Raw genomic sequence first — 13,365 nt, forward strand, 5'->3', positions numbered from 1 at the left:
AAATATTGGCTTTCAAGCGTGTTAGAAATGTAGAAATGTTTTTATATACTGTATTTTCATGTATGTTTTGCAAAGTACATCATTTAAATCTGCCTACTTGTATTTTGTGTTCAGTGTTAAATATTAATTGGTGGCATGCTGGCAAGCTTTGTCTTCATGAATGGAGAACATTCCTAACAGTTTCCTAGCTGAAGGTCAGCATACATATTGTTACGTCATGGTTGGTATGTTCACATTCTTGTATTTAGTCCCTCCCTGAACTTCCACAGTAGTTGTAGATCTGTACTCACATCAAAGCTACATTTTGCTTTAACCTCCCACATTTAGTGCTTCGCTGCTCTTCCAGTTCACACACAACTGCACACACAGAAACATTGCTGATGGGCATCTTCTCTTGCACATGTTGTTGCCTAAATATGTGTTTTCACAGTATCACTGGTGTATCAGATTGTGACGTACACCAGTTGCCCTGAGGACAAGCAAGATGGTGTGATTGGCAGGGGAAGGCATAGCCTTTTAAATTATAGAGCAGCATTGGACGTCCGCAGGAGATAATGAGTGGATAGCCTGAGTCATGCTCTGTGTCGGGCTCCGCACTTCAAACACCAACTGTATCCACATGGAAGCTTCTGTAACCGAAAAAAAAATCTGCATTTCATTACATGGCACTTGGTGTAAGAGTGCAGAGTGCATCATGTGACATGCAACAGCAGAGTCTTGTTGTACTTGGATGGCTTGCCCTTGAGTTCGACCATCTGTGTCCCCGGAGAGGCAACATTTATGGTAGTGCACAGTTTCCCAGTGCAGCCCCTAAGAAAAGACTCATCCAAAGCTTCAACTCACATCTGGATGACCCAGAGGTTAGAGGCTGGGGTTAGAGAGATAGTTGGAGGGGGCTTCATTCCAGTTTTCTCTTGTGCTTGGACTGTCCCTGTTGGTATGCAGCTGATCCAACTGAAACAAAAAAAAAAAAAACCCAACACAAAAAACACTCATTATAAATCTGATCATAGCTGAACTTTTAGTGAAATTAGGAGATTACTTACGTTTTGAGGTTTTCAACTGGTCCGGGCTTTCCAAATGAAATATTCAGCTTGTGCTATGATCCTAATTTCACTATGGGTTTAAAAACAAATTATGTCAGTTGGTCTTTGTGATATGAAGAGCAGTCATTGCCAGCTTTGCCCTTTCTTTCTGCAAAGTGCTTCACAGAGAAATTACTATATTAGGAAATGAATTGCTGGTATTTTGGTCCTAAATATTTTTTTTTCTTCCCACTTAATCTCCTTGAAAAGAAAATTGTCAGGTTCGTAGCACTTTTAAAGCCGTCTCCATTATTATAAAGTATGTTTTAATGCTGAAATATGATTTACCATTTTAGTGTATTTTTAAATACCTCTCCCCAACCAGATTAACTATAAAGATATCTTGCCTTGTATTTTTTTCACGAGTGCCAGTATTTTTATCTAAGAATACTTGTAGTTACAAGATGACAAATTTGCTGCAGATATGACTGCCAAAACATTAGAGCAATCTCAGTTGGCTCGCAGCCCGAAGTCTTACGAAGCAGCCTGTCTGTTACTAATCAAAGCCAACTCCTCCTTCCCAGCTCGGTGAAATAGGGAGCTAAAGAAGAATGAAGAAAATGTCTCCTGAAAAGAGAAGCAATATTTCTGAAATAGCGAGTAGTGAGTGTACAGTAGAGGAGGGTGGAGTGTATGGTGTGCTTCGAGAGCTGTGAGACGGGGGATGGGGCTCCTGAGATGTGACTCAGACTCACTGTCAAAACCAGCGGGGAGGGGACCTGATGAGAAAAAAGGATAGAGCGGAGGAGAGAAGGGAGGGCCGGGAGAAAAGAAAACCCAGCCCCTCTTACACCACCCCGACTCTTGAGCGTTCAGCGTCAGCAAAAACCATAATGTGATCAAGATGGAAGTTGTCCATGGACTTTTCACTGCTTCCCGGCTTTCTGCCTTCCTCTGGGGGCTTCACTGCCTGTCCAACAGTTTTACTGCGAAGATACTGACTCGAGTCTAGAAAAAGGCTCGTATAGCTTAAAGTAAGGACTTCTTGCTTGGAAAGAGTGAAGTAAAATTTCCCAAACGTGGACAGATTTCTTTTGATGGATGAATGAAAAGTCAGCTTGAGTAACATCTCTTGGCAAACTGCATTTCAGGAACTAATTGATCTGCAATCTTTGGTTTGGATTATATATTCCACTTCTGGATTTCCACAAAAGCTTTCAGATTATGTTGCTAAACAATGTGTCATCACTGGAGTATTTATGAGAAGTAAACATCAGTGTTCCTCCACTGTAGAATGTGGAGTTCGGCTGTCAGCTGTTCGTTGGAGTGCAAGTAAGAGGAGCGACTGCTTTTTGGATCTTTCCCTTATTTTACATATAACCAAATCTGGTACATGTTTGTGCCAAAGGGTGCAAATGGCAGTTAGAACCACCATCCTTATGACTTAAAATGAATATTTGGGAAAAGAAACTCTTCAAGCAGGTCTTCCATTTTTAAAATACTTTCAATACACTTAAAAAAAAATCAGATTCTTTGTCACAGACTACTTAAGGTGGCTATGCTATGTTGTTTTGAATTGTGTTATTTACATAGTACAGAATGGTTCTCTTTAATCAAAATATTTTATTTGTCTGTCTCGACACATAGCAGATTTACGGAGTAGTGTAAATCTTCCATGATTTACACTACGTTTCTTCACATCTATAAATTGAAATCAACCACAAAAGGAAGAAAAAACACAGAGCAGTGTAATGCAGTATATCTTACTTTGAATTCTGTGATAAGACTTGCATTTGGTTCTGTGATAGTGTTGGATTCTGTTCCAGTTTTACTTCAATCTACTTCAGTCTCTTATTTTTGTAGGTGAATGGGTGCAGAAAGACTGTTAACTAACACCCAGCACTTTTTCAGACTCTTTTTTTTTTCACTGTTAAAATGGTGCAAATCTGACAAACTGCTTTGTTTACAGTTTCCTGTTTGTGATAAGATAAACAATCGGAGGGATGTCTACATTAATCTCAACGATTTAAACTTTCTCCGTCTTAAAAAATTAAACAATTGTTAGAGATCAGAGTAGTTTACTTGTAGTTGCCAAGCTGAAATATGGAAAAACTTCAAAAGAAATCGGTTTCCTGGGTTAAATTAATACACTTGGATTGCTTACTTGAAAGTTGAAGCATTATTTGTACGTTCAGCTCCTGCAAAGTGAAAACTTTGCAACACTGGCTATTTCTTATCTCCTTTTCTCCTCTTGTTGCACCAGATCTGGCCCTTCTATTTAACCTGGCATCAAAAGCAGCTTTATGGGATAGCATTGGCTGCCCATCATGCCAGTTGCCATACGTAAAAGAAGCTGGGAGGAGCATGTGACTCACCCGTCAGGATTACAGTACAGCTATGATGATCTGGATCTCGTCTGCTGTCATGGGGTCGAAGGCGATGGGCTATGGATGGCTTCTGCGGGTTCGAAACAAGGTAGACGGGCAAGGTGTTCCTCTATGCCAGAGGGATGCCACCAGCTGCCTATAGATGACCCTGCTCAGACTTGTGAAGGGGGAGCTTCTGTGATGAATGATGATACTGAACCGGAACACTTAAAACTAATGGAAAACAATGGAAAGGATTTACAGGAGTCAGTGGATCGGTCTTATGAGTTGGTGGGTGCTGGCATACTCCCAAAGACTGACTCTGACTCAGAGGCTCTCCAAACCGCAAGCCCTGGGAATTTTGGAGAGTTTTGTAATTCAAACAGTGGTATGTCTAGTGCAAATATTTCTTGTGCAACTGATAGCAGTGATAAAACTATCGATAATAAAAGTGATTTGGGCACAGAAAGTTGCCAGAATCACAGCATGTGCGATGACAGGGTCTTTAAAAGTACACATATCTCTCACCAACAATACGTCTCTATCTCTTCCAACAATGTGCCTCCATTGTCTGAATGTGCTGGTGAGCAACCTGGCAAAGTTCCAAACCATCAGGATACAAAGGGGAGCCATAGAGAGGGTTACAGCAGACCTCCTGAAATCACTGGGGCCACAGTAAACTGTTGCTCTGCTGGCGAACAGGAACCTCAAACCGATCTCCCAGATGTTGAGGAAAGCAAGACTGTCATCTCTGACCAGCCTGGTATGAATGCTCTGCTAAGCTCAGCAAATATGGAGGGTGGTGAAGCACTGGCGCTAATCAACAAAACTGTGGAATCATTAGTAGCAGATGGAGAATGTGACAAAGGAATATCTGAGAGCCGGAGTGCATGTTCTGCTGACAAGCAAGATGGATTGAGTGACCTAGGAACTCTAAATGAAAATACAGGACTGAGCTGTCTCTCAAGAGTCACTATAGGAGAAGAGCGGGACCATGAAGACTGTGCTGGACCGTTGGATAAGGATCATGGTTGGGAAATATCCAACCAGACATTGTTGGAGCAGCACAATGTTGAAATGTTAGCGGAGAGCAGGCCCCAGAGAGTGAAAAGTGCACAAGCAGAAAGCAGCGAGAAAAAAGGACACGTCAGACCTATTGAATCATCTGATGTTAGTGTCAGAAATCAGTGCTGCTCTTTAATGGCAGACAGCAACGTGTCATCTAAACAAATGAATTCTGGACATGCAGGAGATGCCATTGGGACAAACACGACACAGTGTGCAGATAAGGATGTGAAAGGTTCTGTAAGTCAGTCACTGGGAAATACTGACCAAAGTTTAGTGCCTGTTAGTGAGGATCTCGCCATTCCTCATCAGACAGAATATAGTTGTTCAAAACTGGACACTATACCAGAGATCAGCCCTGTGGAGGCAAAAGACAGCTCTCTACTTCATGCTCAAAAGAATAATGATGTTAACAGTACCCCAAATCCAGCTGCTGAGCGCTGCTGTTTGGATGATAAACACGAGGTTGTTGAACAACACACGCAAAACCTGCCACCATGCTCTACAGAGGTCAACGAGGGACTCCATGGTAACCGAGCCTCAGGTCCTCACTTCAGTGAGTCACCTGCCTCTGAGGTGGCAGATGGTCACAGAGAACACCACCAGCCAGGAGCCACAATGGAGGCGTCAAGGGAAGACATACGTTCAGTTATATACAACGATACACAAGATGGCAGTTCGGCTTTAGATGGAACATATGAGCATGCAGATCAGAAGGAAGACAACGTGTTCAAAGTGCGGCTGAGAAAGGTAAGAATAAATATGATACAGAAGTGTAATGGATGTACAATTACTACATGTACTACATGTATACTAGTTTAGATCAGTTTTGCAAGTTCTGTCTTTGTAATTCTGCGACCTGAATGCTTCTAATGAACAGACACTTACTGGGCACACATAATTTTGGTCCCACACTCTGGCAAGTGTCTCGGAAAACACTGACTTCACTCTCACATGCTTACAGATCTGTGAGGGGGCTGTGTGGAAGGGGGGGGGGGGGGGGGGGGGGGGGGGGGGGTCTGTGAAATGTTGTACTTTTTCTCAACCGCTCATTGCAAAACAAGGTCCTATAAGGGCATGGAGACCATGAACGCAGAGGGGTTGGAAGCTCAAAGTAATCTCTAGGGTGAAATGCTTAAACTGTTTTCTCTAGCAAATACTGTATCTTGTGCTGTTTTCACACTGTTAGCAGCATGCTTATGTGGTGCAAAAATATACCAAAAATCTTAGAAGCAGTTCGTGGATTTGGGATCAGTGAAGCAAAGCAACAATCAGACAATTGAAACTGTATTCGCTAATAAGTTGCTGTAGTTTCAGTCCTTTTAAAATAACAGTAAGAAGCCCATTAATTTCAACTCAGGGCCCATTAAGAAGGCATGTTGTTTGGACAAGAAACGTATTGTGAGAATTCTTGTGTGACATTCAAGATCAAATTGATCACACTCTTGTAAACAGTGACACATCTGAGTTTGTTTTATTATAAAAACTTGTGGAACGTTTCATATTCATATTAATTCACCTATTTTGCATTAATCAGAAGTATAGATATTTATAGTAACACCATTTATAAGAATGCCAAGGTAACTGCAAAGAGCCACACAGATATTTCCTGATAGAGACTCACTGATATAGGATTTTTAAGGCTCATACCAGTGTTTGGTGATTTAAATATCTGATATGCCAATTGATATTTATTCGTTGAGAGATACAAACCATAAATAGATTTCCCTAACACCTGTTGTGTGTAGTTATTGATGGGTCCCTACTAAGATAATATGACATTTTTTCCGTCACAAGTTGTGGATTATTCGTTCACTCTTGACTCTGCTCTAATCCACTGGCTCTTGTGTTTGTGATGTCCCCAGATACATGCTGCCATAAGTGAAGTTAAGAGTGGTGGGCAAAGTTTGCTGCATTATTACCCATAACATGGTTGAAGAGTATTTCTCCTGAATCTTCTTTACTTTTTACATGTATCGCCTGTTATAAATGTTGAAATGAATGTATCGGCAAATAGCCAATATCAGCTGGTATTGGCATGGCTGATATATCGGTTGGGTTCTATTTTTGAATATACCGTATTGTTAGCAATTATAATTTCTCATGTGATGACATAAGTTATGTTATTACAACTCATTCATTATTTGTTGAAACAAAAGGAGTCCATGTGCAACTGTGTAGTGTGTGGTTAACTATAGCTTGTTGGCTATAGTTTACATAATGTGAAAATAGTGCTGATTATTGTGCTATTGTTTGGTCATATTCAGTTGTTTTGTATATAAATCTATTGATGTGTGCTGCCATGACCCTAATAATATACCACAACCCCTTCCTAATAGTAGAATAAAATGCAGGCATACAATAAAAAAAATATTTGGCTTGTAGTCTAGAATAGAAACCATAAAATCAGCTGGTGCTGAGTGGTTTATGTGTCATATATTGACACTCTGGTTATAGCTGTGTTCCTGAAAAGCCTATGGGTTGTGTAATCCTAAAGATTATCATAGCATTATTTCCACATAAATTTTTTAGAAACTTTGGAGCCACTTTTAGCCATGACTAATGTTGAAGTCAGTCCACCAACTGCCAAAAACAATAGGTCATACTCCAACAGGGAGACATGGAAAACCAGTGCCACATTTTCCCCTGGCTCTAATTTCAAACTTAGAAATGATGACTTTAAATACCCCACCAAAAAAGCAGGATTTTGGAACTTGAAAAGAGCAGTTAAGCCAGTGGAAGAAGCCAACAATTCATCTACCATATGGTGATGGCTTGCCTCATCTTTGACAGCAACGTGATTTGTGTGTCCAGTTTAGCGCAGGAATTGTGCCGTATAGAAGACCATGCTGATAAAATATAAATTAAAAATGTAAAGCTTTATCCCACGGGACATAAAAAATGGAGAAGAGTGTTTTCAATATCACGAAGAGAATTACTGAGCTTATGTTAGTTTCTTTAGTGGATAATGACAGAAGCAGCCTGGAATGATCTCTGACAAGATATTGTACTGACTAATGATTGCATCCCCCAGTAGACCAAGTTTTTGTTACAGATTCAGCTTGTAAAACAAACCCATCTGGTTTGCATAACAGCTTGAGATTAAGCTGATATTGGGCTTTGTTACTGTGTTTATTTGTTTTAGCAACAAGGCCTTATCCTGACCCCAAGGCCAAACTGGCTCAACAGTCAGCAGACAACTTGGCAGCATCACCCTCAGTGCTCTCTCTTTTCCTTTTTGGCCTCTTTGTCTGTATTAATTAAGAGAGCCCACTCAATGCAGAGGTCTGAGAAATGGGATGCAGACTGGCTGTAAGACAGGCGACTGAGGGGTCTTGAAAAAAGAACAAGTTAAGGGGAAGGAGGGATCTAAGAGTTCAAACAGTGTGGGAAACATCTCCCATCTCAAAAAACAGGAAGTTAAGTGGAATGTGACAGAAACCTCAAACATGGGAAAGACAGCAAAGAAACCTTCTGAGAACACCCAAACCACCAGAATGCCCCTAAAAACGTTGCCTCCGAGGCAACTGAAGTTTACGCTTGCACTTGTTTTTCACTCTGCCGTTTTGTGGTTGTTTTTGCCATCCCGAGCCAGATGCTTTTGTTCATTCAGCGAGGCCTCGTAAAGATGTCATTGTTTTACAACGGTACAATGTTTCATTGTGATACTTTGCCAAGAAGATGGGACCGTAGCGCTGCGCTCTGCCACGAGCTGCGTGCTGCCACGAGCTGCGCGCTGCCACGAGCTAGAAATGTCAGTGAATGCATCAGTGTGAAGCGCATTTCCCCGACACACACGGCATGTCTATTTGCGCTCTCAGCAAACCGATAGGATCTGACTTTGACAGCCAAATTGGGCACTAACTGGAAAATAAATGTAGAAGCAGTCATAAGACATTATTAGGGTTGGAGCTGGAAGCCAGACGCAGGGATGAGGCTACCTTTAGTATCCTGACTCTATTAGCACATTTATGATTAAACCATGCTGACCATTTCAGCAGACACATTTATGATCTGTAAAAAGTGCATAACCCAAAGATTCCTCTTCAAGGCACTGCATGTAGAGACAAACCAGGCATGAAAGCCAGCCTCACATCCACTAGTTTTTGTAGCTTTGCGTAAGCATACAGTCACAGTGGCTGTGTGTGTGCCATGAGCTCACTCTCATTAAGAGTTTAACAGCATCTGTTAGCGGGGATTGTAACAAGGTTTGTTTGCGGGTAATGGGCCAGCCATGAAATTTCCTCGGGTTCTTCTCAAGGGTAAAGCTCAGGCAGGGAGCCACACCCGGTGCCAAGATAAGACAGGCAGAGGGAAATGAAAACATACTGCTTTAAGCAGTGAAGAAAAGGATATTACACGTTTTACTCCTGCTCAAATTGCATGAAAACAACATAGAGCTTAAGGTTAGCAGAGGACAGAGTGGTAGGTGGAGTGTGATGCAATGCTGGATTGTAGCATGTCGGTCTGCTTGTCTTGCACAAGTCAAACCACCTGAGGTCAGTATGAGACTTGTTATCACAGCCCTAAGATGGATAAATTAGCACAGCATATTAAAGGGCAAATAAGTGGAGTGTTAAAGTAATGACAGAGGCGAAACAAAAGAGATAGCCATTAAATGGCCACAATGTGTAAATCAGCTATTTTAATTGGCTGAAGTGGAAGGTTGCTGGGGAACATAGAGGGACAAAGAACAAAGGAACAATTAGATATATTTTGTACTTTAAATCATGCTTAAAAGTTATAAGCCTTTAAAACAAAGTCACCGACTCTGTGAATAGTTCTGATCTTACTGTATAGTACTGACTTTTTGCTTTTCCGGTCACATTTCTAATTACGTTTCACATATATATTTCATGTTTCTGTTCTCTTCCTGATCATCTGGTCAGAGATCACAGATGACACTGGAGAAAAAAGTTTCCTTAGAGAAGTGGAACAAATTGATTTCGGCACATTTAATGCTGGTCTTAATAGTTTTGTGAGTTTGACTGTTCTCCACTGATCTGTCTCAGCGTGGGCATGCTCGCTTGGACTCGATGGTGCTGCTGCTGATGAAGTTGGACCAGCTAGATCAGGAAATTGAGAATGCCCTCAGTGCTACTTCCTCCATGGACAGCACAGCCACCTTCCATCGACGGCATCACCCGGTACCCGCACAACTGAGTTATCTAGCTGGATGTGACAGCAGTTTTTTCTATATTTGAAACTGTGCAGCAGTTCGGCGTTCTCAGTGAACTATATTGTTTGTTTTTTTACTTGTGCAGGAGTTTGATTTAGGATCCTCTTCAGCAACGTCACAACCACCCACGCATCCACATGCTGCTGTTGTTGCTGCTGCTGCTGCTGCTTTGTCTTCAGGATCTCCACAAGCCCTTGGAGCAAAGCCTAAGAGTGGGGTAAGTCAGCACCCGAATGTATATAGAAATCAAAACAATGTTCCAGATTCCAACTGACTGATCACATTTTCTGGCAAAATGTCACTGACATGACTAAAACACGTGGGCAGTTAAAATATGAAAATATTTTTAAAAAAGGACTAAAAAGCCAGAAAATAGAATAGACAAAAACAGCAAAAAATAAACTGACATTAACATTTAAACTTAAAAAGCAGTGACAATAAAACACCTAATTTTTCAAGGTGAAAGATCAAATAAATGTTAATGAAATATAAAGAATATCCTGCATATAAAAAGGTACATTTCTAACATAAAATAGTTTTTTTCTTTCACAGTATGCCCAAAAAAAAAAACTGTAACAGGAAATAGTCTTCGCGTTTAGCTTAAGTGTTCGAACTAATCACTTTACAATGTGAGTCACCCGTTCACATGCCAGTTGTAATGGAGCTGCCACAGAAGGCGCCCGCCTGATCTCGATCAGCTTACAGTCTGGTGATCTGCTCGATGATACTTGGGCAATAAGTCGATAACCTGCTTGTGCCTCTATAGCCACAACAGCACACTACAAATCAGGCACTACTCTTAACTTCCGAAACACTGGCTAAACTGGGCCCCTGATGCCAGATTTTAGTCCTGAGGCCTATTTCGCAAGACATGAGCTGACACGGGTGTTTCATTGTAAAATGTCAAGGACACAAATATGCCTATCATATGACTAAAGTGGTATAGTGGTTAAGTTACTCAGTGGTGCTAGAATAGATGAGACAGCTACTAAGAATCCCAATCTCAGGCATGTAATTCAAGACATAAAGACCTGATGCAGTTAACATCCTCTGCAGGTGTGAAACAGAATGGCATGGTGGAGAAATACCCAATGCAAGTATTTGGCAAAGAGGAAGGGTCTTGGGTTATCTTTTTGCTTGGGTGTGAAGACTTTTTTTTTGCTTCCACTGAGATGTATGATGAGATAATGGTCTGATAGTGGGCAGGAAGCTTTGGAAAGAGAGGAGGGGAGGACACACAGTAAATGTCCCCGGGCATATTTGAACCTGGACCTCTGGAATAGCCTAACAGTATATTGGTCACCTGCTTCATCCGGTGAACACCCGTGAAGGCTCTAGGTTTTAACATTTAGCAAAAAAAAAGTAAAGGTTGCCAAACTGAGTGCACTTACTGTCTTTCCAATCAAGTGGCTGGAGATTGGTTGCAACTCTATAGATAAAACATGGTAAATGGCCTGTATTTGTATAGTGCTTTACTAGTCCCTAAGGACCCCAAAGCGCTTTACACAACCAGTCATCCACCCATTCACACACACATTCACACACATAACAGTGTTGCAACCTGATCTTTGAGAATCACTGAGTTGGACACTCAGTTAGGCTCCCAGTTCACACACGCACACCAAGTGTACAACTTTTTCCTCTTACTCTATACATGCCATTTAATATTTATAGGCCGTGCAACAAAACCTTAGTTTGCATTAGTCTGGGTAAGACTTGCACAGAAACTAGACCTGTGTCACAATCTGTCTCCATTCAGAGGTCCACTTCTATCATATCATACTAGAAAAATACATTCAATATTTTTTGATGAACAGCAGCAAAAAAAGAGACATGTTTTCCTATTCTGGGGCTTTCACTGGTTTTCCTTTACTTTACTGCCACCAGAATGATGTAACTATGACCTCCACTCCAAATTGGTCCATAATCTTACTGAGTAAACAGATTTAGGTCCCCACAACACTAGTAATATCTGGACCACACAGACACACATACTCAATCTTCCAATTGTAGGAATGTCCCTCAGCTCTCAGGGCTTAGCAAAGCAGACGTTAAAACTCTCTAATTGGCTGGTTCCAAAGATCTAGATCCCTTCACCCCATCAAAAGGGTCAGAAGGGGGGGTCTGGGAGGTGAAAAGCCAGGGCAAGAGGGAGCAGTGGGGGACACGCTTCGAGTGAGACGTGTGTCTAAAACCCTTGCATGCTCACTTAATGATTTTGTCAGCCTTGCATAGCCATTGCCTACATTCAAGCAAGCCTTTCTATGTCAAAACTGGTTAAAATGACATAGAGTATAACTTTGTAACCTTACAGAAGTGTCTGAGTTACTTTAAAATATATATATATATTAATTTCACGATTTATCTGTTGCAATGCCACAGTTGACATTGCTGTGTGCTGTTTATCTTCCCTGCCGTCAAAAAACATAAGAACAGTTCTTGGTTCATTTAAAGGGTACATATCAACATCCTCAGTGATGTGTGATTTATTATGTCTGTAGCCAGCAGTTTCCACAACCTCCATTCCTACAGTAACCCAAGGTAACTCACTAGGCTTGGGTAAACACAGCTTTCACTGTGCCTAATAGAAGGCCTTTTACAGTGGTGGCCCTGTGGAGTGATTGATTGAGGCCAAAGAGATGAAGACTTGGTGAAGGGGATCTCAGTAGTTCATAGTTGCAGGGGTCCTTTCAGACATAAAATGTTGTGACACCCACTTAATCTTTTTACCTACACAATACAAATCCACTGGCCTTTCCTAAAAGAAAACAGGAAAGGCAATCTGGCAACCTATTGGCTATTTCTGGTGGGTTCAGCCTCTGGAGAGGACAGGGGTTCTGATATAGCCAGCAGATATCTGTGCCAAGACTGTTTGATTATTTTTATTTATTTTAAATGCTTCAGTTCAGCTTAGACTCATTTTTTTAACACTGACAGGTTGTTGGTATTTGTCAGGTCTGTAGACTTTATCAAAGATGAACAAAGCTTCTGGGTGGAAAAATGAAGCCAGTGAAGAAGGGTTAAACCTGCATTCTATCTCAGGGCCACCAGATGGTGATGGCTGTGGCTGCAAAAAGACTTCAAGTATTAAAGAAGTGTATAGATAAACAGATTTCTGATTTGACCTTTGGGAACACTTTCCTGTTGGGTTTCTGGCCTTAGACACATTTTGAGTCATAGTAGATAAAAAATAAAGCCTGTTTTGTAAATCTTGGTTACGATATTTTTTAAAACGAAGGATTATAAGTGCTTACTCTTTGGCTAACAACTTTGGCTAACATTTTATTTTTATTTTATTTAGTAAAAACTGGTTTTAACTGTGGGGCAGCATGGAGGCACGGTAGTTAGCAATGTCACCTCACTGCAAGTTTGAATCCACCACCTGGCCAGGGCCTCTCTGTGTGGAGTTTGCATGTTCTCCTCATGTTTTCGTGGGTTCTCTCTGAGTACTTTGGCTTCCTCCCACAGTCCAAAGACATGAAGTTAATATGGGTAGGTAAATTTATGATTCTAAATTGCCCATAGATGTGAATGGTTGCCTGTCTCTCTGTGTTAGACTTGCAATATTCTGGCGACCCGTCCAGGGTGGGCCCATTGTAGCTAGCATAGTGCTCCAGCCTCTCGATGCCCCTAATAAGGATAAGTGGAAGAGAATGAATGGATGGATGGATGGATGGATGGATGGATGGATGGATAGTTTTAATTGTTATTTTATCTTTAGTTACGTATA

At 41.2% G+C, this 13,365-nt stretch overlaps 1 protein-coding gene across 2 annotated transcripts in view; it reads left to right on the forward strand.

Moving 5' to 3' along the window:
* The first annotated feature begins 1,923 nt into the window (after positions 1-1,923).
* The window catches only part of dlc1 (DLC1 Rho GTPase activating protein), an 85,556-nt gene continuing 74,114 nt past the window's right edge, over positions 1,924-13,365 (forward strand). The window contains exons 1-4 of one of the 2 annotated variants that reach the window (XM_076884897.1): positions 1,924-2,059; positions 3,289-5,206; positions 9,469-9,603; positions 9,721-9,852. In XM_076884897.1, the coding sequence (XP_076741012.1) occupies positions 3,353-5,206; positions 9,469-9,603; positions 9,721-9,852 (2,121 nt within the window). In that variant the 5' untranslated portion in view covers positions 1,924-2,059; positions 3,289-3,352. Of the gene's footprint in view, positions 2,358-3,288; positions 5,207-9,468; positions 9,604-9,720; positions 9,853-13,365 lie in introns of both variants that reach the window. The other variant, XM_012918699.4, reaches the window with a different exon arrangement.

Source organism: Maylandia zebra, linkage group LG6 (assembly GCF_041146795.1).
Source record: "Maylandia zebra isolate NMK-2024a linkage group LG6, Mzebra_GT3a, whole genome shotgun sequence".
Classification (NCBI taxonomy): Eukaryota; Metazoa; Chordata; class Actinopteri; order Cichliformes; family Cichlidae; genus Maylandia; species Maylandia zebra.